Source organism: Eupeodes corollae, chromosome 1 (assembly GCF_945859685.1).
Source record: "Eupeodes corollae chromosome 1, idEupCoro1.1, whole genome shotgun sequence".
Taxonomy (NCBI): domain Eukaryota; kingdom Metazoa; phylum Arthropoda; class Insecta; order Diptera; family Syrphidae; genus Eupeodes; species Eupeodes corollae.
In genome coordinates this window covers 261,842,560-261,869,326 of record NC_079147.1, presented here as the reverse complement: position 1 = coordinate 261,869,326, position 26,767 = coordinate 261,842,560, and the positions used below count along the sequence as shown (strand labels likewise).

The 26,767-nt window shown below is 34.0% G+C and overlaps 1 protein-coding gene across 2 annotated transcripts in view; it reads right to left on the bottom strand.

Moving 5' to 3' along the window:
• The window catches only part of LOC129940701 (mucin-2), a 387,216-nt gene that overhangs the window by 192,605 nt on the left and 167,844 nt on the right, over positions 1-26,767 (bottom strand). The window contains exon 1 of one of the 2 annotated variants that reach the window (XM_056049128.1): positions 78-1,279. The exons of the other annotated variant lie outside the window; for it this stretch is intronic. Within the exon in view, the coding sequence (XP_055905103.1) occupies positions 78-117 (40 nt within the window). The 5' untranslated portion in view covers positions 118-1,279. Of the gene's footprint in view, positions 1-77; positions 1,280-26,767 lie in introns of those variants that run through there. 2 annotated transcript variants of the gene reach the window in all.

Genomic DNA, 26,767 nt, shown 5'->3' with positions numbered 1-26,767 from the left:
ATTAAATGAATAAACAAATTTTTGAAGGTGGCTTAAATAATTTAATATTATTGAGAAAAAATATATATAAATCATACCTGACTTGATATTTAGTGACGAAATCCTCATACGGTACATTGATGTATTGATGATTTTTCCAACAAAACAAAAAATAAGAACAAAATTTTAAACGAAAAACAAATTAAATCCTTTCACGTACTTTGCGGTTGTAGAAATAAAAAATAAGCTTGAATTATATAGACGAGCCCAAAAAACTAAACCGAACGAGGGATGAACAATGACAATGTCCAAGACGAAGACGACGAGCGACGAACGATGGACGATGGACGGTGGACTGTGGAGGACGACGAGAATGCGGAGGGCAATGTATTGGTATAGATATAGGTTTAAGACGGTTGGTACTTTTGTGGTATAATATCCAATGTCCAATATATAAATTCTTTTATAATTTTATTGTTGTTGTTGTTGTATGTTCTTCTCTTTAACTTTAAGGTACATGCGGATAACAAAAGAAAACCAATTCTGCAGCAGCACCAGCAAAACCAAAACCAAAACCAACAGCAGACTCAAGACAGTAATAAGTCCAACAACCAACAACGAGCCGTGTTCCAAACGAAAGCAAAAAGAAATAAAATGTGCACAAAGTCCATCACATCAGAACAGAGAGTGTTCTTATAGTTCTGAATCATCAGAGTGTGCTATGGTTTTTCATTGCAAAGATATATGTACATATTTCACTATAGGTAAATATTTGAACAATGGTTATTGGAAAATATCAAGAAACATTCTTTAAAAAATCATATTTCATTGATAAGATACAAATTCACTAGGGGGCTTTCGAGATATTTACTTAAAGATACTTTTGTATCTTTTACTTATAACTTAATAGATTCTTCACCGATTTAATTCAATTTAATTATAGATTCTCGACGATAAAGTCCACAATTAAAAACTTAAAAAAAAAACGTTAACCGATATTAACAACGAAGCATAAAACACCCAAAATATTCACATGTTTAGCCGCGTTACAAAAACCACCCAACACTCACATCAATGTCCAATAGCAAACTTCATCGTTGAAGATTGATCACAACTTCAGTGTCAATGTCGAAGGTATAACGAGGTTGTATTTTTTGGCAACAAAATTATAAACGCGAACAAAAAGCCGGGTCAAGCTTGAGTTTCTTCAAAAACTTTGTATGAATGCATCAATAAGAAGAAGAAGTGAAGAACACAGAGCACATAGAACTTCTTGTCGACAACGACACACGAAATGGGCAACCTACATAAGTGACGATCGCTTTTTTACTGAAAACCATTTGGCGGAGGAGTCCAAGTCCAAGCTGTTGCTTTTGCTGTTGCTGTAGTCGCGTTTTGCTATGCCTCTGCTGCCTTAGTGCCCCGATCACCGGCTGTTATGATGTTGTTGTCGTCGTCGTAGTCGTCGTATCGTGTTGGAGTCGTCGGAGTCTTCGAAGTCGCCCATCGTCGTTGTTGGAGTCGTCTCGTTTTTCAGTGTGATCGTGGTTTAATGAAAATAAGTTAAACGAACGAAAACAAAAAAGCACCGATCGTACTTAGGCAAAAGTTACGAGCGGTATAGGTAGGAACAATCTAAGAGATGCAACATGAAATAGCGTTGTTGGGTTGGTTTGGCTGGTGATGGTGATGGTGGTGTAGTCTGTTTGTAGTGCCATTCGGTTTGAACTTTGTGTTTGCGAACATCACCATCAGCTCCAGAGCCCCCCTAAGATCGTTTTTCTTATTTGTTGTTGTTGCTGTTGTTGTTTTCTTCATTTTTGGATCTTGTAGCTTCTCTTGTTTTGCTTTTATTTTGCAGTTCGATGTTGTTGAGTTCTAAACTGCAAAAGATGGTTTCTTTTTTGGTTTGGATTCATATTGGTCGAACTTCGGGGTGACTCCTTCGCTATTCAACATTCTCATGTCCTATGCCCATCATCGCCTCATATCGCGTCGTTCTCGTCCGTCGGTCGTAGTCTCTGTGCCTTTGTGGTCTTGTATCTGCATTTTTGTGTATCTTTCTTTTGCAACAAAATCTTGTGTGAGAATATCTTTTGTTATGGTTCTCACTCATCGCCCCATCATCGATCGGTTGGATGTTTGAACACGGACATCAATATCAACAATTGCTCTTTTGCCCCCTCTGACCCCTCCCCTCTTCAATATTGCACCCCCTTTCATCCCATAAACCCCCTTTTATTTATGATTCAACTTTTAAGTAAACGGAAAAGGGTAGCAAAGGTAAACAAAAACAAATAAACGCCAATCTTGCAAAGAGAGAAAAAGGTGACTTGTTGTTTGATATTTACAACATTGACGCGACGCATAGACGACGCAAAGCGACGACAACGACCAAGACCACAAGCCATAGATACACGCGGACATCAACCACAATAAGAATAACAGACTTATACTCGTACAAACGGTCAGAGTTGGGGATCAAAGAGTGTTGCATTGCATTAAGTAAAGTAAAGAGTAAGCTTTTAGCATCTCTTGCTCACTTTGTTAGCAGAGATGATGGTAGATAAATATTGATTGTTTTTATCATCATTTTATGTACATGTGCATTTGATATAAAAACAAAATATGTGAGTTGAGTATAATAATCTATCAACAACTGCCATTGACTGTGACGCCGCTGGCTGCACCGATGTGAGAATATTTGAACAGAAATCGTGAGTTCGTGAGAAAAGATCTTGAATTTTTGTAATTCGTTTTCTCTTAGGAAGCGATCATTTTGCACTCTTTTCATTTGATCGTGTGTATTTTAACTTAAGAAGAAGAAATCTCTGTGCAAAAATGTTTCTTATTCGGAGTTAAAGAGGCTCATTTTCGGAACATTCGGAATGTAATTTTTTCTAACGTCTTTTAACTTAAAGGAGGATGTGGGTAGTTAAAAATATTGTATCCGAGAAAATATTAAAAGAAAATACTAACTACGTTATTTAAAAAGAATTGGTATAAAAGAATATGTTCCTAGAATTTTTTTAATTAAATACTTAATCCTTTTTAACTGCTATTCCTAATATATATTTTTTTAAGCTGGAAAAACAAGCTCAGGTAAATTTCGCAGTTTTATTTGATGATGGTATAAAATTTTAATCGATGTCTTGACAATGATCATATTGCAAGTGGACAAAATTTATTAATGTATTGTCTTTGATTTTACCAACACTTCATTTGTGAATAAAACATTCTACCAATTGTGTGAAGCATTGCATTTTTCTTGTATCTTTATTTATATTATTTATGTGTGCGGGTAATGTTGTCAGGAATGAAGGGGACCTTCAGTTTTAAGCCGAATCCGAACGGCTAGTTTGATAAAGCACTTTTTATGATAAGAACTACTTTTGGAGGATTTGCAGACAGTACCCGTAAAATATACTTTAGATGGCACAGAAACCCAAGACTTCTGGCATGAAAGTTGGACTAGTCCACCATTCTACCCTTAATCTTAATCCACCATTCTACCCTTAATCTATAAAACAGAAACGTCAGGATGGGGTTAAAACCCCATCCTGATTACCCACTATCAAGTGCCGATTGAAGCCTTCAAAACTGGTTTTCCTGCTTCAACTTATCAATTCGGTCCCGATCGTACACAACTCTACTGAACTGAAGGAATGAAACGTCCTGGATTGTTGGTCGAAGACTTAGCTCTTGCAGTATATGACCTCGAACGAGGTTTAACACGAAATTGTCAAATATATTAATTCGAGCCCCGTTCTATAGAACCTCTTTGGAAAAGTTATAAGCAAAAGAAGATTCAGCTGTTCGATGCAAGCCGGTACAGCATCGTAAACACTGCCGCTCGAATACCCGAAACTTCTTCATCTGGAAAGGGGCAACGTTGAACCACACAAGACAACCATAAACGATCATCGGCAGTATGTGGGCAATGTAGCAAAATAACTTTTCTCTGGGGTCAAGCCGACTGCGGTGAAAAAGTCGTTTGGTCAGAACGAAGGCTCTTCTGGCCCTGGTCAGAGCAGCACTTGTATGTGAGTCGAAATATAAATACTGATCTAACCAGATACTTAGGTACTATAGTACTTTTTTGGATGTTAATTGCTGCCCGTGATGATCAACTGTAACGGAAACCCCATCAAATAAATTGATGAAGTCTAATCTCATCCAACAACCAGCGATGGTCTGCCTTTTTCCTATCAAAACATCCAAGACCACAGGATTCCCTGGATGATATGCGGAATGTTGGGTGAGGTGTTCGATCAACAAGGTACGGTTCGGCATGCTTGCACCGCCATTGGTAGCTCGTCGGTGGGGTGGGTACTTGTACCTGTTATCGAACCGCCGTACATTTTTTTTCATGCCGAAATAACATAAAGGGTGTTAAATAAAAATCTTATGACGTAGTTTTCGCGCTAGATATTAATAGTTCTTAGAAATTTGTGTTGGCAACCCTAGGTGGTAACAGGTGCCTGAGTATAACCCTCCCTCCGTCTACATTATAATGAGACTCCATGGCCATTGAGTCACTCAATGATTTCAGTTCAATGACCCCTGATCTAAGATGAAGTTTAAAATTTAAACTACAATATTCCTCTTCCCCATCATCCCTTCCTTTTCTTCCCCACGCACTCAAATAAAAAGAAACTCAATAGCTCATCATTTGAGCGATTTACCTTTCAAACAAAAATGAAAATGAAAATGAGAACATACTGATTTGCTGTACGTTATAATAAGTAATTTTTTATTTAGGTAGTGATATCTATTTTATACAATGCGCTTTGATAATTATAATGATAAATCTATGTTGATTCCATAATCATATTGATCATTATTAGAATTTAAAAAAAATTAAATTGTTTTTCAACGTTTCAAAAAAATTTTAAATAAAAGAAATATATATAATAAAACCATTCAATAAATTAAAAACAAATTCACAAAATTTAATCATATGTTCTTTTACCCTATGATTCGAGCTAGTTAGTTTGTGAACACTTGTCACTCATTGAAAAAAAATTTACTCAATACTTAACTATTTCTCATTTGTCACTTTTATGATTTTATGTATTTATGTGATTATTGTAAGATCATGTTTATATAATATTTAATATATATACATATATACAAAACCAAATTTTCTTTTGGACTTACCCCACAGTAAAGATGTTGTGCACAGCAGCTTTGTTGTGTTGTATAAGTTGTATGTTTTGTTTATGTCATATAAATTTGAATTTTAAAGTGAGTGTAATGGAAATTTGTAGTGTGTAATGCATGCAAGTTTAAATGTGTAACTGTTTGGACGTATGAAAGTGTATATGTTTAATTTTGTGAATGATTAAGTATATGTATGTGTGACGTTTAGATTTTTAATATTTAGTAATAAAAAAAAATAGCAAATATAATAATTAACGATAAAATTTAGTCAATGCATGAATCTAAATGCAATAATTTTTGTATGTGTGAATGTTTTGAATTATGAATGTGAGATTATATGAATTGAATTAATGTGTGATTGCATGAATGTAAAAGAATTTTTCATTAGGGTACATATTTATCTATTCATTATTTTTTTTTTTCCTTTTTTTTTATATATGTACTTTTTTTTGTTTTATTAGTTTTCTCGTTTGTTTTTGTTAATTCTGTGATACAAATTTTTTATATACACATATAATTATTGCGTTTTAATTGATAACAAAATAAAGTTTGATTTTACATAAACTTTTCTTCGTTTATGTCTGCTATACATATTTTTTCTCGGTTTGTCACCTCCACGGTGTTTTTTTCGGGATCGAAGACGTCACGGTTAGAAAAATGACTGGATGGAAGACAGGTGGTTGCACCTGTTTCAGCCTCTAGGCGTCCGAATGGATGGATGTGTGGAGGGATAACAGGTGATTGCCCCTGTTCCAGCCGTAAGACGTTTTTGGCAGCGAGTGTATTTCCTCTGGAGCCTTTCTTTGTCTTTATCACCTTATTATTATTTGTTGATATTTTTCTTTCTTTTTACGTTTTATTTTATTTTTATTTTCTTTTCTATTCTTTAGTTGTAAAAAAAATTTAATTAAACTAATAACAACAATTTTTTTCTTTTTTTTCTTTAATTAAGTTAGGGCTGACCTCTCTGTCTGAAGGTTGGTAAGCGAAAGGGCAGAATTTCTGCTTAGCGGAAATCAAAATGGCCACCTTGGCCTTCTGGGAACTTGCCAAGTTTCTAAAACGAGAATCGATAAATTACAATCGATATCGATGAATGCGTTCAGCAGTTATTAATTTTGCAATTCGATTAGTTCGCGTTCTATTTATTGAATAAATGTTTGTTTTGTTCCTCTTCCTTTTTTTTTTTGCAAAGTGGTCCACACACAACATTGCAAATTCATGTCAACATTGACATGAAAATGGAATGTAAAAGGACAACTTTTGAATTTTACCAAAAAAAAAAAAAAGTAAGCATACGCCACAGTGATTGAAAAGTATATTTTTGTTGTTCTTCAGAATAATTTAGAAAATAAATTAAAATTAAGTTCGTATATCTTTAGCATGCACCATTCCTAATGATTTTCCGTCAAGGTCTTCTAATTCATAGAGATTGTTGGTGACAATTTTCTTAATTTTGGCTTGAATAAATTTTGGACACAATTTGGAGTTCCGATTTTTAGACTTATCGCTCAACACAAAGTTTCTTTTAAAAACTAATTGGCCAACCGAATAACGACATGTTTTGCTACGAGTGTTGTACGTTTTCTCATATAACTTATGAGCTTGTGCTAAGGACTCCTTGATGCGGTTGTGTAGCATGTTCATTTTAACAGCTTTTGGCAAGATATTGATTTCGGAATTGTTTAAAATATTTAGCTTTCGAAGCAGAGAATAGTCCGAGCCATGTTCTACTTTTGATTGCCCGAATAAGGCTTCAAAAGGAGACATGCCAATCGCTGAATGCACCGTGGATCTCAAAGCACTCAAGATTGAAAAAAGACATTTATCCCAATTAGATTGTTCTGCACTTACGTATGCTCTTATAGCAGCTAGTATAGAGCGATTTACACGCTCACTCGCATTAGCTTGAGGAGCGTATGAAGCAGTTCGTATGTGTTTTGTCCCATATGACTCTAAGAATTTGGAGAACTCTTTGCTGACGAATTGCTTTCCATTGTCCGATAGGAGAGACTCTGGTACACCAAATAACGAAAATACATTTGTCTCTAAAAATTCTATAGCTGAATCGGAGGTTGCTTTTCTCAAAGGTTTTGCTAGGACGAATTTGGTGAATTGATCTAAGCAAACTATAATATATGTGTTTCCCTTCTTTGACCTTGGATAAGGACCCAAAAAGTCTATGTATATATGTTGGAAAGGCTTATCCACAATGAATGATTGGCCCATAGGTGGTCTAAGTATGGAATTCGGAGCCTTGGTAGTTTTACAGACGATGCATTCCCCTATAAATGATTTTACTTGAACCGCCATATTAGGCCAGTAAAATCGGTCTCTGAGGCGATACAGTGTTTTCGTGAATCCACCATGCGAAGCTAGGGGTGGATCATGAGCTAGTCGGATAAGATGGTTGGTCAGCGCAGTTGGAATCCACAATTTCCAGGTACGATCATCTTCAATTGGATTTCCCGTTGAATGTTTAACCTTCTTGTACACATAGTTCTCCGAAACTTGGAGATCAGGTAACTGATTCTGGTTTTGGTTAATTGTGTCGATCAACTTCAGGTACTCTTCTGATTTAAATGAAGGATCCGACAAATCGATTTGTAGAACCTCGGAATTATTAACGTCGCTCTTTGAAATTACTGCGAGTTCATCGGCTGCAAACACCCTGGAAAGAGCGTCTGGTGCAACATTTTGCGAGCCCTTTCGATGCTCGATTACAAAAGAAAATCGTTGTAACCTTAAACTCCAACGCGCTAACCTCCCACATAAATCTTTCTGGTTCATGAGCCATCTAAGACTCGAATGGTCAGTAATAATAGTAAAATGATGGCCCTCGACATACGGTCGAAACTTTTCTACCCCCAAAACAGCAGCCAAACATTCAAGTTCAGTAACACTATAGTTACGCTGTGCTTGGTTAAGTTTGTAGGAATAGTAATAAATTGGTCGTTCCAATTCATTATCATCCAACTGACTGAGGACGCAACCTACGCCAGTTGAGGACGCATCACATGATATAATGAAGGGCTTGTTAAAGTCTGGATTGACTAAGACTGGAGCAGTAGTCAACGCAGTTTTCAACTTTTCAAAAGCCTCCATAGCTTCATTAGGAAATTCAAAGTTCTTATGTTTTTTTAAGGTGTCTGTTATTGGTGCAGCTAGGGAAGAATAATTAGGGACGAAACGTCTATACCAACCTGATAAACCTAGAAATCTTCTTACTTGTTTAGGTGTTTTCGGTATCGGGAAGTGTTTTATAGCCGAAACCTTGTCCGGATCAGTTTTAATACATCCTCCACCAACTATAAATCCTAAGTAACGAAGTTCCTTAAAACAGAACTTGGACTTTTGTATATTAATAGTAAGACCAGCTTTACGTAAGAGTGATGCTAATGCACGTAATATAGTAATATGCTTTTCAAACGTTTCTGAAACCACCAAAAGATCATCCAAATAAACAAAGATGAATTGTTTCAATTCGTTAGGTACCACTTTGTCCATTAGTCTACAAAGGCGCTGGGCAGCATTGCATAAGCCAAAGGGCATGACCTTGAATTGATATAAGGGTCTACCGGGCACAGAAAACGCAGTTTTCTCTCGTGACTCTTCCGAAAGAGGAATTTGCCAGAAAGCGTCTTTTAGATCCACACTACTAATGTAATGTGTATCTGCTTGACGACTTAAAAGATTCTCTACGTTGGGAAAAGGATAGGCGTCATTTTTCGTTGCTTTATTGAGCTTCCTGGAATCGAGACATAAGCGGTTTTTTCCTGGCTTACGTACTAGAACCACTGGAGAGCTCCAAGCACTTTCACTTTCTTCAATTACATCTAAAGCCAACATTCTATCCAGTTCCTCGTACATTAGTTTTTGAATGGCAGGAGACACGGGATAATGACGTTGTTTAATCGGCTCGATATCGCCTGTGTTTATTGTGTGTTTTTCGAGTGTTGTCCGTCCAAGCCCTTCTTTGGCATTAGACGGAAACAAACTTATAACCTGTTCCAATGCTTTGGTTTGATCATTTGACAGTTCGTGAGCGTTTGGATCACTTATTCTATATGACGACAACGGACAAATTTCCGATATTATCTGTGGAGCAATTTGGAATAGTTTCCAGAAGTTTATGCCAAGATATAATGGTTGTTCGAGAGATGGAACTAAGTACATCTTCATCTTCTTGGTTTCTTGTTTGTAGGTTATCTCGATTGTTAGCTCCCCTATAATTTGTTGCATCTGTCCACTCGCGGTCTTAACAATAGATTTAAAGTTTTTGTACGGTAATCCTAACTTTTGAATAAGTTCTAAGCACCCTGTACCTAGACAACTAATACTAGCACCGCTATCTAATAGACCAAGCATTGGCTTTCCAAAAATTGACACATTTGCATATGGTCTTGGGTCTTCACTATTACAAATTATACTAGAACAGATTTCTTTATGAATTTTTCTTTTATTCTTAAAACGATCTCTCAACTTTGTTATTTTCTTAGAAATAGGGATCATAATTCGATTACGAGCTTCATAATAATTTCTTATCCTTTCATGAAGCGGTATGATATTTCTAGATGGACAAGAGTTTTGAATATTTTCGGAGAAAGGTCGTTTAAGAATTCTAAAATGTGTATTTTTGGATTCGGAATTATTAGAGAAATCTAGTGTATTCGTCTGGTCAAGTGTTTTGCTAATTACAGGTTGATTGTTAATAGTAGGTGTTTTTAAAGGTTCAGGTTGATTCGAAAAATCAAGAGTTTTTGAACCTTCCAATTCATTGGTCAATTCAGGTAAAGATAAGTCAGGTATATTATTAGGATTTGTTGTAAATTTTGAAAATGAATTATCTTCGTTTATTTTGGATCCGGATGTGTTCTCGCAGGACAAAACGCTCCGGTGGTCGTATTGCCCTGTTTCGGTTTTCCCGAACAGTGAGAACAGTTGGGGGTTGTTACGTTTTCCAGGCCGCATTTATAACAGAATAGATTCCGTTGAGGATCTGGGCACTGAACGAACGAATGACCCTTATTCTTGCAGTTCCAACAAGTGTACTTTGCTAAATTTGAATTCGAAATGTTTAAAGCATCAATTTCAAATGCCTCTTCTGAAACGGTTTCAATTTCACTGACTTGTTTTTTTACACTGTTTTGTAAAAATGGTTTCTGTCGAAAGTTTTCATTTTGCGTTTGGGCATGCTTTTCTATTGATCTACATACGTAAACCATTTCTGCCAAACTCTGCGTTGAGAATGTAATAAGAAGTTCTCCTGTCCTTCTTCTCACATTTTGTTTAATTAGATCAATTAGCTCTTTTCTCGATTTTGGAGAGTGAAGACGAGCATTCATTATTAGAATAGCATTATAAAATTCGTCAAAACTTTCATTGGGGCCTTGACGTCTGTCGAACATCTTTCTTGACAATTCTGAATCCGTCTCTATGCTTCTGTATTGCTCTATCAGAGCGAACTCTAGGCTCTGCCAATTAGCGTCTGGATTAGTTTTCAGAAATGTCCAAAACCAACTTTCAACAGGTCCAGTTACAAAGAGGTGGAAGTGAAGAAAAATTTCTTCCCAGGAAGCGTTGTAGCTAGTCTTTAATCTTTTCAAACGGATTAGGAAATCATCAATCGTCATTCTAACGTTATCAAATTTCAAACCCCATTTGTGAAATGCCACCGCTCGAAACGAACCGTGAGATGAAAGTGCATTACCTGGACTAGGCGTTGGAGCATTCAAATTAAGATTGTTCAACTGGCTCAAAAAGTTTTCAGCATTTTCGCTTAAATGAGGATGCTCCAGATTTTCATCTGAATTCCTCCCAGGACGAACAGTACTGTGATTCTCGGGATGAGGTAAATCAGGAAAAGGTCGCGAACGAGGAGCAGGAGTTGCAGCTCTCAAAGTATCCCGAATAGTATTTACGATTTCTTCGCGCATTTTTGTCCTCTCTACTTCGTATTCAGCCTGTCTAGTTCTCAAATCTTCTGCTCTACTTAAACCGATTGTCGCATTTGCTATATTAGTTATGTATCTTTGCAAACTTTCATTAAAATTAATTGGTTCATGAGATTCAGTTTGTTCTGAATGATCATTGTTTTGACCATCATCGACAGGGTTTGGTTCTTGACCATGGTGACTCTGGTCTTCATCAACAGCGCTAGTTGATGGAGTCCTATTTGAGGATCCAGGTTCTGAGTTAAGGTCTATACGAGTACGTGAACTAGTGCTTGTTTTTTCTTTCACTTTATCTTTCGATTTGTCTTTAGACTTATCTCGAGAAGGTGCCATTTTTTTATTTTATAAATCACCAAAAGAAATTTAACGCAAAGACCAAGAAAAGAACTAAAATTCCTTTTTACAAAAATAACAAAAATGAAACTAACAAACGTTTAAAGAAAATCGAATTAAAACGAAATTTTAACCAAGTAAAACTGAAGACTTGCAATAGCAAACGTTTAGTATGCAAAAAAAATTGAATCAAAATAATCAAGTTCAAATCAAATTTAAAATATCAAAAAAAATTCAGTACAAAAATCAAATGTAACGATGTGTGATATATGTATATGTGTATGTATTGTTTTGTATTTTATTCGTGCTGGGAAAAGTTAAAAAGGATGATGGTACACAAAAAAAATCTAAGAAATTAACGCTTATTGAATTCAAAATAAATAGCTTATATGCACTACATATATTATCGCAACTAAGATGAACGTTAAAAACAACTTCTTCATTCTTAGGCCGTTTAATATATATAAAGAGATATTTCGCTGGATATTATGGCTTCATTATGTATGTATACATATATGTATATCTTCGTCGGTTCCTTTCAACATCAAGTGGGACTGTATGTTTTGTGTCGATTAAAGTTGCTTCGTTTGATAAGAACCTTGGGCGCAACAGTCGGATACGTGTTAACTTGAACTGCGTAATCCCGGTCGTCCATGATTATTGCTATCAAACAGATGTACAAAGCGTAAAGTAAAAATCTAAAAGGTCTATGCAACGGACAGAGATTTCGTAAACAAAGTACCTAAAAACTCTCGGACATAAAGCTTTTCGACTAGAACTCATTTAAATAATTTTTCTTTTTGTTTTCGGTAAGTTGAAACACTGCTCAAAGTGAAGCTTACTTATAGCCGAAACTAAGGGATGTACCAACGTACGAAAAGTAAATAAATTTGAAAACAAACATTACAATAAAACTTTTGCACAAGCAATTGCAATCGATTTTAACTGGAAGAGATATCAAATGTACAAATTAAGTGATCTATACTTCTTGATCTGTTGGACCATGTAGGTCATATGCTTTCAGATTTGCATAAATGATATCCTTCGGGCAGTCGAGCCCCACGTTGGGCGCCACCTGTGTAACGGAAACCCCATCAAATAAATTGATGAAGTCTAATCTCATCCAACAACCAGCGATGGTCTGCCTTTTTCCTATCAAAACATCCAAGACCACAGGATTCCCTGGATGATATGCGGAATGTTGGGTGAGGTGTTCGATCAACAAGGTACGGTTCGGCATGCTTGCACCGCCATTGGTAGCTCGTCGGTGGGGTGGGTACTTGTACCTGTTATCGAACAGCCGTACATTTTTTTCATGCCGAAATAAAATAAAGGGTGTTAAATAAAAATCTTATGAAGTAGTTTTCGCGCTAGATATTAATTGTTCTTAGAAATTTGTGTTGGCAACCCTAGGTGGTAAAAGGTGCCTGAGTATAACCCTCCCTCCGTCTACATTTCAATGAGACTCCATGCCCATTGAGTCACTCAATTATTTCAGTTCAATGACCCCTGATCAATGATGAAGTTTAAAATCTTAAACTACATTATTCCTCTTCCCCATCATCCCTTCCTTTCCTTCCCCACGCACTCAAATAAAAAGAAACTCAATAGCTCATCATTTGAGCGATTTACCTTTCAAACAAAAATGAAAATGAAAATGAGAATATACTGATTTGCTGTACGTTATAATAAGTAATTTTTTATTTAGGTAGTGATATCTATTTTATACAATGCGCTTTGATAATTATAATGATAAATCTATGTTGATTCCATAATCATATTGATCATTATTAGAATTTAAAAAAAATTAAATTGTTTTTCAACGTTTCAAAAAAATTTTAAATAAAAGAAATATATATAATAAAACCATTCAATAAATTAAAAACAAATTCACAAAATTTAATCATATGTTCTTTTACCCTATGATTCGAGCAAGTTAGTTTGTGAACACTTGTCACTCATTGAAAAAAAAATTTAGTACGAAACTTCCCGAGGTACATGAATTACTCAATACTTAACTATTTCTCATTTGTCACTTTTATGATTTTATGTATGTATGTGATTATTGTAAGATCATGTTTATATAATATTTAATATATATATACACAAAATCAAATTTTCTTTGGACTTACCCCACAGTAAAGATGTTGTGCACAGCAGCTTTGTTGTGTTGTATAAGTTGTATGTTTTGTTTATGTCATATAAATTTGAATTTTAAAGTGAGTGTAATGGAAATTTGTAGTGTGTAATGCATGCAAGTTTAAATGTGTAACTGTGTGAACGTATGAAAGTGTATATGTTTAATTTTGTGAATGATTAAGTATATGTATGTGTGACGTTTAGATTTTTAATATTTAGTAATAAAAAAAATAGCAAATATAATAATTAACGATAAAATTTAGTCAATGCATGAATCTAAATGCAATAATTTTTGTATGTGTGAATGTTTTGAATTATGAATGTGAGAATATATGAATTGAATTAATGTGTGATTGCATGAATGTAAAAGAATTTTTCATTAGGGTACATATTTATCTATTCATTAATTTTTTTTAATTTTCCTTTTTTTATATATGTACTTTTTTGTTTTATTAGTTTTCTCGTTTGTTTTTGTTAATTCTGTGATACAAATTTTTTTATATACACATATAATTATTGCGTTTTAATTGATAACAAAATAAAGTTTGATTTTACATAAACTTTTCTTCGTTTATGTCTGCTATACATATTTTTTCTCTGTTTGTCACCTCCACGGTGTTTTTTCGGGATCGAAGACGTCACGGTTAGAAAAATGACTGGATGGAAGACAGGTGGTTGCACCTGTTTCAGCCTCTAGGCGTCCGAATGGATGGATGTGTGTATGGATAACAAGTGATTGCACCTGTTCCAGCCGTAAGACGTTTTTGGCAACGAGTGTATTTACTCTGGAGCCTTTTTTTTTATTATCACCTTGTTCTTTTTTTTTTTTTTTTGATAATTTTCTTTTTATGTTTTATTTTATTTTATATTCTTTAGTTGTAAAAACTTAAATTAAACTGATTACAACAAATTTTTTTTTTTTTTATTTATCTAAGGGCTGACCTCTCTGTCTGAAGGTTGAAGCGAAAAAGGCAGAATTTCTGCTTAGCGGAAATCAAAATGGCCACCTTGGCCTTCTGGGAACTTGCAAAGTTTCTAAAACGAGAATCGATAAATTATATTCGATATCGATGAATGCGTTCAGCAGTTATTAATTTTGCAATTCGATTAGTTCGCGTTCTATTTCTTAAACTTCTGTTTGTTTTGTTCCTCTTCTTTTTTTTTTGCAAAGTGGTCCACACACAACGATGACCATCTTGCGCCAATTCTTGCACTTATTCATCTTACCCCCAGCCAACGGAGTTCGAACCAGAATTTTCTCCGACTTCTGGACAATTATTTTCAGTTTCAAATCGTCGCAATATCGCTAAATCTTAACCTTTTGGGCCGTTATGTATCTATCAGATCGCTGGTGTAAATGCTGAAGAGAATCGGCAAATTTACCGCTCACTGTTGAAGACCATTTTTAATTAAGAATGTTGTGGTAGAAGTTACATTGCCACTTTTGACAACAAACTTTCTACCGTTAAGCATATCATAAAGTATATACAACAATGGTTGGCCAAGCCTGCTCAGTTTTAGGTAAGGACCCTCTTACCATACGGTGTCAAAGGCCTTTTCCAAATCAACCCGAACAGCACCTGTGCATTGTTGTTTTGATTTATAACATAGGATATCAGAAACGAGTTTAGACGGAGCATGAATTGTGCCTTGAACCCGAACTGTTTATCCGGAATTATTTTGTTGTCCGCAGCCCACTTAGTCAGAGCCCTCTTGATGATCTTTTCGAAAACTTTGTTGATGCTCGGAAGAAGACTTATCGACCGAAGTTTTGACGGCTTAGAGTTGGCCTTTTCCTTTTTCGGCAGAGGATGAATCACAGTGGTCTTCCAATTCACTGGTTAATATGCATTATTGAAGAATGTGGTATAAATGCCAATTGCCTCCAACGCTAAATGTCTTAGTACAACTTTGGATATATCATCGATGCCTGCTGACTTTTTGTTTTTTATTGAATTGAAGATGAGCTGAAGCTCAACCTTCGTCACTAACAAGGGAGTTGCTCCCGTTTGCTAGGCGATTATGGCATTTCCCATGGAACCACATGAAACCGCTGTTCTCAGAACGCCATTGTGTCATAACATTTCGAAGGTAAAAGTGATTAAGTAGGGCTCTGTTTTCAAGGTCGTGGGGTGAATGCTAACATTCACCTTGTACACTTGCTGAAAAGCAGCTCATACCGCTTCTAATTTTTTCTTCGGATCTTCAATTATAAAAAAGTTATCGTCAAAGATGGTTATTTCTGGATCTATTTGTGCTGTCTTGAGTACGTCTCTGTTCCCTTCAGATCTTTTGAGTTTAATACACGGAAGGTCATTATCGTTCTTTTTCCTGAGTATCTTGTTGATTTTAGGGAACATACTCGTCCATACATACGCCCTAACCATCACGCCACGGGTATATCAACTTGCTGGTTATCATCTTTGCATTCATTCATATAAAGGGTGTTTATATTAGATGTATAGAAGTTTAAGGTGTCAAAACCATTTTCACTGGTTTGGAATTTTAACATAAATAGACTGACGCCTGAACAACGCTTCCAAATTGTTGTTATTATACAGCCGTGATTTCTGCCAGTCGTGGCGGTCGTCAGAAGATTATTTTAAATCTTTAAGCGTAATTTTCATGTTAATTTAAAATAATCATCTCTGTTGTATTCCATTTAAAAGTTCTATACCCTTTATTTACGAAAACACCAAGATAAATATTTTCGTTACCATTTGTGTTGAGTTCATTAAAGCCTTTAGTTTAAAATTAAATCTATGTAACTTATTTTTATATGTTTTTTAAAATACCTGTATGAATAAAAAGAACGAACAAATGTATTTCCCTTCCTGAATCCATCACACCCAGAAAGGATTTACGCTTAAATTCAAGAAATAACGCCTCAACAAAATGAACCTTTGCGAAAGGTGTACTTTTGTATTAAAAATTAAAAAAATATACATGACCAATCTAATTACTCGGATATGCCAAGAAGTTTTCAACTGTTTCATGTCACAAGTTGTTTTTGAAATTTTGTCCTCTCATTCTTATTTTTGCGACACAAATTAAAAAAAAAACTGGAACAGTTGTTGTCAATTCGTAACAAGAGCATATCCCAAGAATCTTCATGCGTGTCGCTCTCGATTGCACGATTTTATCGAACGACCAATCGACATACAACCACACCGTGCGTTGCCATCTCGAATTTTAACATCTGTCTCCAAAAAGAAAAAATTGCACTATGTTATTTTTATAAGAAATGCTCATCGATTAAATTCTCGTTAAAAAAATATATATAATAAGAACAATACAAAGTAAAATGAAACCCACAAAATAAAACATCCTCAATGTGTGTCAATGTGGATGACATATAAGCTACGCAGTTATAACTCCCAAAAGACTTACCAACCAACCACACAAAAGTCACAAAGGAGGACATGACAACCATTAAATGATACAAGATGTATACATTCCAATCTGCAGCAAAATAATACCATGAAAAATTTAAAATTGAAAATAAAAGCAAAAAAATAATACAATTCACCACCAACAGTACACAATTGATCCTCGAAATGTATATTAATGAAAAAAGAAAAATTGAAATAAATAATTTAAGAAACAGATCACAAGATCGTTGAACTGATTTAGTTTCGCTAAATAGTGGGATCGATAAAGGCGACAATTTGGAAGAACCAAATGTCAATCTTTCATTATTTTTACCACTTTATACCAAATGACTCAGATAATTATAAGTTTTCTATTCATCAATTCTAAAAATAGTTCATTTTTAAGCAAGGTTTTTCTTTTAAGTTGCACATTGTACTTAAAAACTATTGAAATATTAGAACTTTAGTCTTGTATATTAATTGGTATAAACTGGTATTAAAAACCCTTTTTTCACTTCTTGGTGGCATAAAGAAAACTTAATTTAAAAAAAGTTTTTTCTTTCTTGTTACACATTATATTCAAAAACTATCGAATTATTACAATTTAAGGCTCTTATACTAAGTGGTATAATCTGGTCTTCAATATCTAAAAATATAAATATTCAAAAATATATAATAATGTTTGCTATCTTATACCATATTTCTACCACATTAATTTTCATAAAACATTTGCTACAAAATAACATAACTTTTGCTATATTTTAAAATATGATCAATAAATATATTATTCCCTAAATTGTGAAATATTTTGTTGGTACAGCTAAGGAAAAGTATTATTTCAATACTTTTTGAATAAATTAATATCCCTCCTTTTAAATTTCATCATAAAAAAGGACTTATCAACTTCTTAAATCTTTGTACTTTTTAATCTCTTAATTTGTATAAACTGGTCTAATAAACAAACAAATTTTCATTGACAAGAATATGAAATTAATTATTGTTTCAATTGAATATCTATGAAAAAATAAAATTTTTGTGTTTTATACCAATTGTATGGTAATTCCATCAAGTTGAATATTTTGCTAAAATAAAAGAAATACATATGTGACTTTTATTAATGCATGCATTTTTAGAAAAATATAATTACTAATAATAATTTATTGCTTAAAATCTTTGAAATTTTAGTGATAAAAGGAAAGGAAAAGTTTGTTTTCACGCCAACATTTAAAAAAAAAATGGGTTTCTCAGTCAAGCTAACATGCAAGAACTCATAAGAGAGTTAAATGTGCAAGAATTTGTATCACCTTATTGGTATAAACTGGTTGAATTCGCATAGACAGATAATTCAAATGAAAATTTTAGCTTTTTTTCATCGCTTTATTGGTATTAACTTATCTAAAAGGCACAAACATTTGCATGAATAAGCATTTAAAGTTAAAAATATAGATCTTTAAGTACTATTTAACTGGTATAAACTGGAAACCAGCTCCTAAAAACATTTGCGTTGATTTTTGCTCACGTCACAGGACGCCGACTAATTAAAACGATCAAATGTTTCTTAACACTTTATTGGTATAAGCTGATCTAATAAGTACATAGATTTGTAGGAATAATACCGATCTTTAAGTTTTTTCCAATTTTGCATTGTCTATGCCACTGTGAGTTCGTTGCTTTTTTGGTATGTCTTGTACCTATCTTCTCATTTTATGATTGTTGTTCCAAGTTATGTTGGGTTTTGTTGTTTGTTCCCTTCCTTACCAACCAATCAACCAACAAACAAAACCGAAACTTTGAACTAAATTACTGATTACATAAGCCATTTAAAGCACGTGTGTGTCATACTTCATATACATCACATTATCTATATCTTTTTTTTGATCATATAACAATGAAATTCACATTAACAATAAATACTATCTTTTATATCTGATCCAAAAAAAAAAACACACAATCATCGACATATGAACAAAATCATTATAGAAGAAAAATAAAGGTAGGAGCAAGAAACTGTTGAGTGAATTTTATCTATATTTTACCTCAAAGATATCAGATACATATTCATGTTGCAGGTCAATAATAATGATTATTATTTATCAATGAAACCATATCTTGACTTCTTTACACTAAAAATACAATATTGAAATTTGTAATCACAAAGAGAATCTATGTTAGACTTTCTAAAAATGATGCTGACCAGTGTACTATGATTCTTTCGTTTTTTATTTTTGTCAACTTTCGGGATTGTTATCAATTGAAATTGGGTGGAATTGTGATAATACACGGTAAGAAAATAAGATACATTTGATATTCTAAGGATATTATCTAAAAAAAGTGCATTAAAATACGATACACAAAGAAGAAAATGAATTAGACCAGTTTATACCATTAACTTATACTAGTTTATAACATTAAACATTGTATAAGGTATAAGGTATAAGGTATAAGGTATAAGGTATAAGGTATAAGGTATAAGGTATAAGGTATAAGGTATAAGGTATAAGGTATAAGGTATAAGGTATAAGGTATAAGGTATAAGGTATAAGGTATAAGGTATAAGGTATAAGGTATAAGGTATAAGGTATAAGGTATAAGGTATAAGGTATAAGGTATAAGGTATAAGGTATAAGGTATAAGGTATAAGGTATAAGGTATAAGGTATAAGGTATAAGGTATAAGGTATAAGGTATAAGGTATAAGGTATAAGGTATAAGGTATAAGGTATAAGGTATAAGGTATAAGGTATAAGGTATAAGGTATAAGGTATAAGGTATAAGGTATAAGGTATAAGGTATAAGGTATAAGGTATAAGGTATAAGGTATAAGGTATAAGGAATAAGGTATAAGGTATAAGGTATAAGGTATAAGGTATAAGGTATAAGGTATAAGGTATAAGGTATAAGGTATAAGGTATAAGGTATAAGGTATAAGGTAAAAGGTAAAAGGTATAAAGTATAAGGTATATAGTATATTCAGCTACAAATAAATACAGAAAATGTTTTCAGTGTACAAAAAAATGTAATCCCAATCAACTTGCAATACAATGTTGTAGCAAAAAATGTATTTATTGCCTTTTGATGTCATTTCTCCTTGTAAAATTATTAAAAACAATCAAATTTCTTCTCTGAGGTTTCACCGATACTCCGATGTTCATTTAATTTGTATTTCAAAAACCATAAACAATATTTTGTTGTCAAGCACAGTATCTGTAGACCGAGCCTTGAAAAATAATCTTTATCATTTCAATCTCGTTTTTAGCTTTCCAAATTTAATATCTACGAGAGTATCTTTAAATAAAAAACATATTGTACCATATTATTAAGATGGGGCTATAAATAAAAAAATTAAATTAATGATAAATTTAAATAAAAAAGAAATGCATATTTGTGTAGCATTGTGAGTTTTTTTTTTTTGTCTAAAGATACAATATCTTCTTTTCTCTGATAATCACGTGGATTTATTGGCGAAATATTTTCGTCTTGTATTTGGTGCGGGTCTTCAATCTTTTCGTTCTCTATGGTCACGGAGAATATTTATGTAGAAATATGTGGATGTTTGAAATTTAAGAGGTCTGAATTCGTTTGGCAATGTGGCGCCGCCGCCAATACATATAATTTTTATAATTCTTTTTTATCGACCATGAAGGTCGGATTCGTTTACGAAGAATATTTCTACAATCGAAACGGGAATAAGATATCTATGCTTTGCATATCATTTTAGGCAAGATGTTATGTGTTGTTCCAGATGGACAATGTGCCAGTTACTCGAACATATTGTGAGGAATTAAGGGTGATTTTTTTTGTTGTTGGTAAGGAATTTCAATATGTCGTCGCGGGTTACTTCAATTGAAATTTATTTATGGTCCTGAACTGATTGAAAATATAAATGCGGAATCTTATTTTTGTTGTTTGCGCGCGCAAATTAACTTCGATTAATTTCAGAAAAAGAAACAAAAAAACAATAAAAATAAACCTTTGAGCTTGATTAAAGAGATTCAGAAATACATAAATAAATGGATGAAATTGGAGAAAGAGTTTCTGTGTTTTAAAAACTGGCTCAAGGTTACAGTGTGCAATATAAAATTTAATGTTTAGTTTAAGACTGGACTTTTATTAGATATTGCTCCCTCGATTAAAGTTCAAATGGGTTGAGTAAGAAAGCAAATTATTATTCGATAATAGCCTGCAATTTGAAACTTTTCAGGCATTGGCTTATTAATTGGTTTAAGCAATTAACAAAAATTTCTTAAGTCTAAAAAGTTTTTTGATATCGAAATATGATATTATTTCGTCATAAAGTTTGAAATTTGCCACTAAATATAAAAAAAATAAATAACCACCTCGGGATTTTTTTTTTGTAATTTTCAAACAACACTATTTCGCACTTGTGTTAGGTATTTCGGGCATAAATAGAGTATGATTGATAGTTTAGAGATATTGGTGGTAAACTAACTTTTCCAAACGTAGAACTACGTCACCTAGGAAACTTCTCAAGCGGTAGAGCCATATTTATGGGCTTAGACTAAACACATTTTCTTTTAAGGAGTAAGGTTGTATTCAATTCGAATCTCTGCTTACAATTTGTCTATTTCATCAGGTTTTTCAAAAACCAAAATTACATTTTCTTAAGCTTAAGATAAAAACACAATATTTTATATGTACTCGTAACTCAATAAGTTGTAAGTCACTAGGCCCTAGTTCTCTATGGACTGTGGAGCCAACTATTTTATTTATTTTTATTTTTATTATTTTTATTATTATTATTATTATATATTCTTTCTTTTTTTCAATTTAATTTTGTACAAAGTTCAATACAGAATACGGTCATGGTTATTTTGCCGTCTGCCGGAGTTTACATTTCAAAATAAACTAATAAATATATGAAAAAGAAGGAAATATAATTGAAATTACTAGATTCAAACAGAAATTTACAGAAAAAGATTTTTGATTTAATTAAGTTAAATTTAATTATCATAATTTCCGATGAGAAGCAAGAGATTTTTTTTTACAATTTTAATGATTTGAAACATAAATAAAAAAGTCAATTTTAATGGTGAAAGTAATAATTTTAATGATTTTAAACAAAAAAGCATTGTAGAGCATATGTGTAATTTTAGAAACTATTATACGGTACATTTAAGCATTTTTATACCATACCAACCCCGAGCACCATTTAATATTTCGTGAAGACTATTGATAGACAAAAAACTTTCTTGGAAATTCGGCAGCTATAAAATGGTGAACATATTCTAGTTCTCTTATGTTACTAAGGTTACAGATTTGCTGCAAATCAACTCTATAGGGGATGAAATTAAGGTTGAGAATTTCCACCCTAGCTTTAAAAATTGTACTCATTAAATCGGCTAAGTTTTTAACATTAAAAAAGCTTTCTTTTATAGGTATTCGGTAGTTTTTATCCCGAAAGTGGGTAGGCGAGGTCACGAATCCGCGAAAGATTTCAGACCAATAAGCTTAACATCTTTTATGCTTAAAACCTTGGAGCTCATTCTTTATTACCATATTAGAGAAATCCTAGTTAGACGACCTCTCGAAAGCTCTCAGCATGCTTATCTTAAGGGCAAATCTACGGAGACTGCCCTCCATGAGGTAGTGCGTAGTGTAGAATAAACAATCCATTCTAAAGAATTTACTTTTGCCACCTTCCTAGACATAGAAAGTGCTTTAAACAACGTCCTTTCCGAATCCATAGAAGAATCGCTCGTTAAGTTCGGTGTAGAAGACTTCATTCGAGAATGGATTATTTCCATGCTCAGTGGTAGGAAGATTCGAGCCTCTCTAGGCAATACAATCGCAACAAAACACGTGAGTAGGGGAACACCCCAGGGTGGTGTTCTTTCGCCTCTTCTATGGCTTCTGGTCATGGATACAATTCTCGTTAAATTAGAGAGATGTGAAGTGAAGGCGGTAGCCTACGCAGATGATTTGGTGATATTGGTGTCAGGAAAGTACACCTCTGTGATTAGTGAAATCACGGAGTCAGCTTTGAAGAAAGTTAGCAACTGGGCCACGAGTTGTGGACTAGGAGTTAACCAAAGTTAAACTGAACTGTTGCTCTTTACCACCAAAACTAAAGTACCGCCCTTCACGCTACCTGGACTCAACGGTCAAATCCTATCATTGTCTTCCAGGGCAAAATATTTGGGAGTTATACTCGACCCTAAACTAAACTGGAAACTAAATATTGAAGTACGGGTTAAGAAGGCCTGTGTTGCCTTCTACGCCTGCAGCAAAACTTTCGGCAAAAAGTGGGGACTTCAGTCGAAGATGATTTTATGGACGTACACAGCTGTAGTACGCCCTATCTTAACATATGGTTCGATTGTGTGGTGGCTGCTGTTAGCAAAGCCTATAACATTAATAAGCTAAAGAAGGTTCAGAGAACAGCTTGCGTGGGCACCACAGGGGCCATGCGTACTTGCCCAACGGACGCGACGCCTTAAACGTTATTTTGGATCTTCTACCAATCGACCTTTTTATTAAATACATAGTTTCCTGCAGCGCTATTAGGCTAAAGGAATCAAACAGCTGGCTGTCAAAACCTTATGGTCACAGCAACACAACGAAATTGATTCCCTCAGGTATTATCTTGGTAGACACTGACTACTGCACTCCTATTTTGAGCCTTAGTAAGAGTTTTAAGGTTATTTTCCCATCCTTTAGGCTTCCTGACTTTGCTATCGTTTTTTAGGCTGAACTGCTGGCAATAAGGGAGGTATGTAAGATACTTAAACAAAACCCAAACCAAAACCGTAATGTGGCTATCTTTACAGACAGTCAGGCAAAGCCATTAACTCGGCCATATCCTCATCTAAATTGGTCCAGCAATGTCGCGATGAGCTTGCGAACCTGAATATTAACCTCGGTGTCACACTGATCTGGGTTCCGGGCCATAGTGGTATCGTGGGAAATGAACGGGGCTGACGAGCTAGCCAGGCAAGGATCGGCCCTTAATAGCTCACTTGCGGAAATGGTTAACATTCCTCTTGGTGCTATGAAGAGTAAAATCTTTTCTATCCAACAAACTGAATTAAACCGAAGGTGGAGCAATTTACCCAACTGCATTATATCTAGGAAGATATGGCCCACCTATAACAAAACCTGTACAAACGATCTTCTATGCAGGCCAAGGCAAGACATAGCCAGGATTGTTGCGGTTTGTACCGGACATTGGCCTATAGGAGTTCATGCAGAGAAGTTGGGTATCTCTTACAACACCTTTTGCCGTAGCTGTAGTGACCAAAGAGAAAGTGAAACGATAATCCATTTCCTCTGCAAATGTCCTGCTTTGGCAAACACCAGAATGAAATACTTTGGAAAAGCATTCCTTCAAGAACTCGATGAGCTATTTGAGACAAAGATTAGAGACCTAATCTTTTTTCTCAATGCGACAAAATGGCTCTAACATAATGGCTATGAAGCTTCTCTATCAATCTATCCATTTCAATTAAAGGTCAAACGAGTTTTTGGTATCAAAACGGTGCACTACAGCGCTAATTGGATCTCAGGCTAGGTTGCCTTGAGATCGCCATTTCTACCTACCTACCTAGGTATTCGCTGATTGAGTTTACTATAAACTAAGAAGACGATGAATCTCTGGTCATTCAGTTATTAAAAACGCGATGTCATGAGATAGGGCCAGCTGGTTTCATTCCCTGAAAGGTGATGCATTTGTTTGCAACAGTCTGACCAATTTCAATTTATGAAGACTGGTAGCACTTCTTCTTATTACTCTCGTATAAAGTTTGAATAATATATAGATTAGTGGTAATCCTGTTTCAACATGAATCGCGTAGGTCAGAGTGGAGTTCGGCAAACGAAAAATGCGTTTAAGAAAATGGCTTTGGACCAACCAAATTCTTGTATCCCATAGCACGTACCGTTGTTGATTGTAGCATTAAATTTAACGAATGTTCAATATCGAGATTAGCAAGAAAAGTCGGCCACATTGAATTCAATGCTAACTTAGCTTCAATGCTTTTTTCCTTGGCGTGCTTGGAAAAGTAAACAGAACTCCTAGATACTTAAATTCACGTTCACATTCAATCCGTTCGGTACCAAGTCTCCAGGCTTCAGGAGCTCTTCTACATTGTCGTTTTCCAAATATCATTGCTTTTTTTATTGATAATTTATTGATGGGAAGTTGCAGTAAAAAAAGGATTGTCGGCTAGTAATATCAAATCGTCAGCATAGAGCAAAACTTTGATGAGAGTTCCCGCAAAGAATAGGCCACCCGATAGAACATCAGGAATATCATCAATTCATCAATAAGAGCGAATATCAGAAGGCTCAAAATGGAACGCCTTCCGATGTTTCGAACCACTCTGACAGTTAAGATCCATCCCATACAGCTGAGTTTAAAGATTTCAGAAATTAATATATTTGATCCATAGTAGTGAACCCAGCTCTAAGATTAGTTCTTTCAGTCCAGCTAGATAATCTTTCATGAAAAATTCTAGCAAATATTTTTCTAAGTGAGTTGAGAATGAGTTTTCTCCTGCAGTTGTCAGGATGATTAGGATCTCCTTTCTTAAATATTGTAAAATTGAGGGCTTTCGTTAAATTTGAAGGAACACAAGCATTCTCATAGAGGTGGTTAAAGAAATCCAGAATGTAGATCATTAAGGTATTGTTCGAATTTTTAAAAAACCCTACTGGTATTCTCTACTGCTGCTTTGTTGTTTTTCATTTTCGTGAGAGTTATTTCCAATTCACTTAACGATATTGAGCAGTCCAGGTCGGAAATGTTCTGTAACGCAAAGCTGAAAGTATTATTTTTGACTAACTTAGTTTCTAGAAATTCTCACAAGTTCAGAATTTTCATTTAACTCTATATGAAGTTCTGAGAAATCTTGGTTTTAAGACTTTCATGGTTTTCAATAATAAGTTTTAGAGCAACTTTTTTTTTGCTTATTTAGAATTAAGACTTTGATTTTAACTAACTCCTCAAATTTCAAAAATACCCGTTTTTAACATTATTTTAAATTTGTTCATATATATCAAAATCTTGTTGTGATAGCCTTGTTTAGAAATAGGATACGTTACAAAGGTTTAAGTTAAGTTATAAGAATGGCTTAAGCATTATTGGATCAGTGTTTATCTAACATCAATAGGAGACAGGTAAAAAGAATTGTTGGAAATTTGATCAGATAACTGAATACTGAAGATATGGAATTGGAAAATTTCAATTGGAAATTGCTTTTGCTAAGCGCATGATGACTTCTAATATTTGCTCAATGGATGTGTCAAAATATTTACTTGGATGAATAAAACAAATATTTGATGTATGGAACACTCAAGACAGGTTCGAAATGTCAGTTACATCTGAAAACTTCATGAAACCATTCAAAACTTTGAATCTTATAACAATTTCCAATTGAAAATTCAATGAAAGCATCAGATTTGATAGACTTCGTGAAAAACCTCTTGGCCTGCACAAACTGTCAAAATCATTGCGTCTTCATTAAAAAATCTTTGTTTTTACAAATTGTATGATTGGATTGTTTTTGTGTGCATCTTATTTTCTAAACTCTCAATAAACTCATTTGATTCCCTTAAATTATTGGAATTTATGTAATATTTAAAATTTTTAGTATCGAAACTACTTTTTTTTGAATTTATTGATTTGATTAATGATCCTAAAAAAATCTATAAAAGGAACTAGACTAATAATATTATTTGAAAATCGTTGACCTTTAATTTTAAATATCACGCTGGAATAACTTAGGATACAATTCAAGAACCATTCATTGAATATAAAGGTATTAAAAGTGTCAACATTAGGAAGATGAAGTAATATCGTGAAGCTTAATCT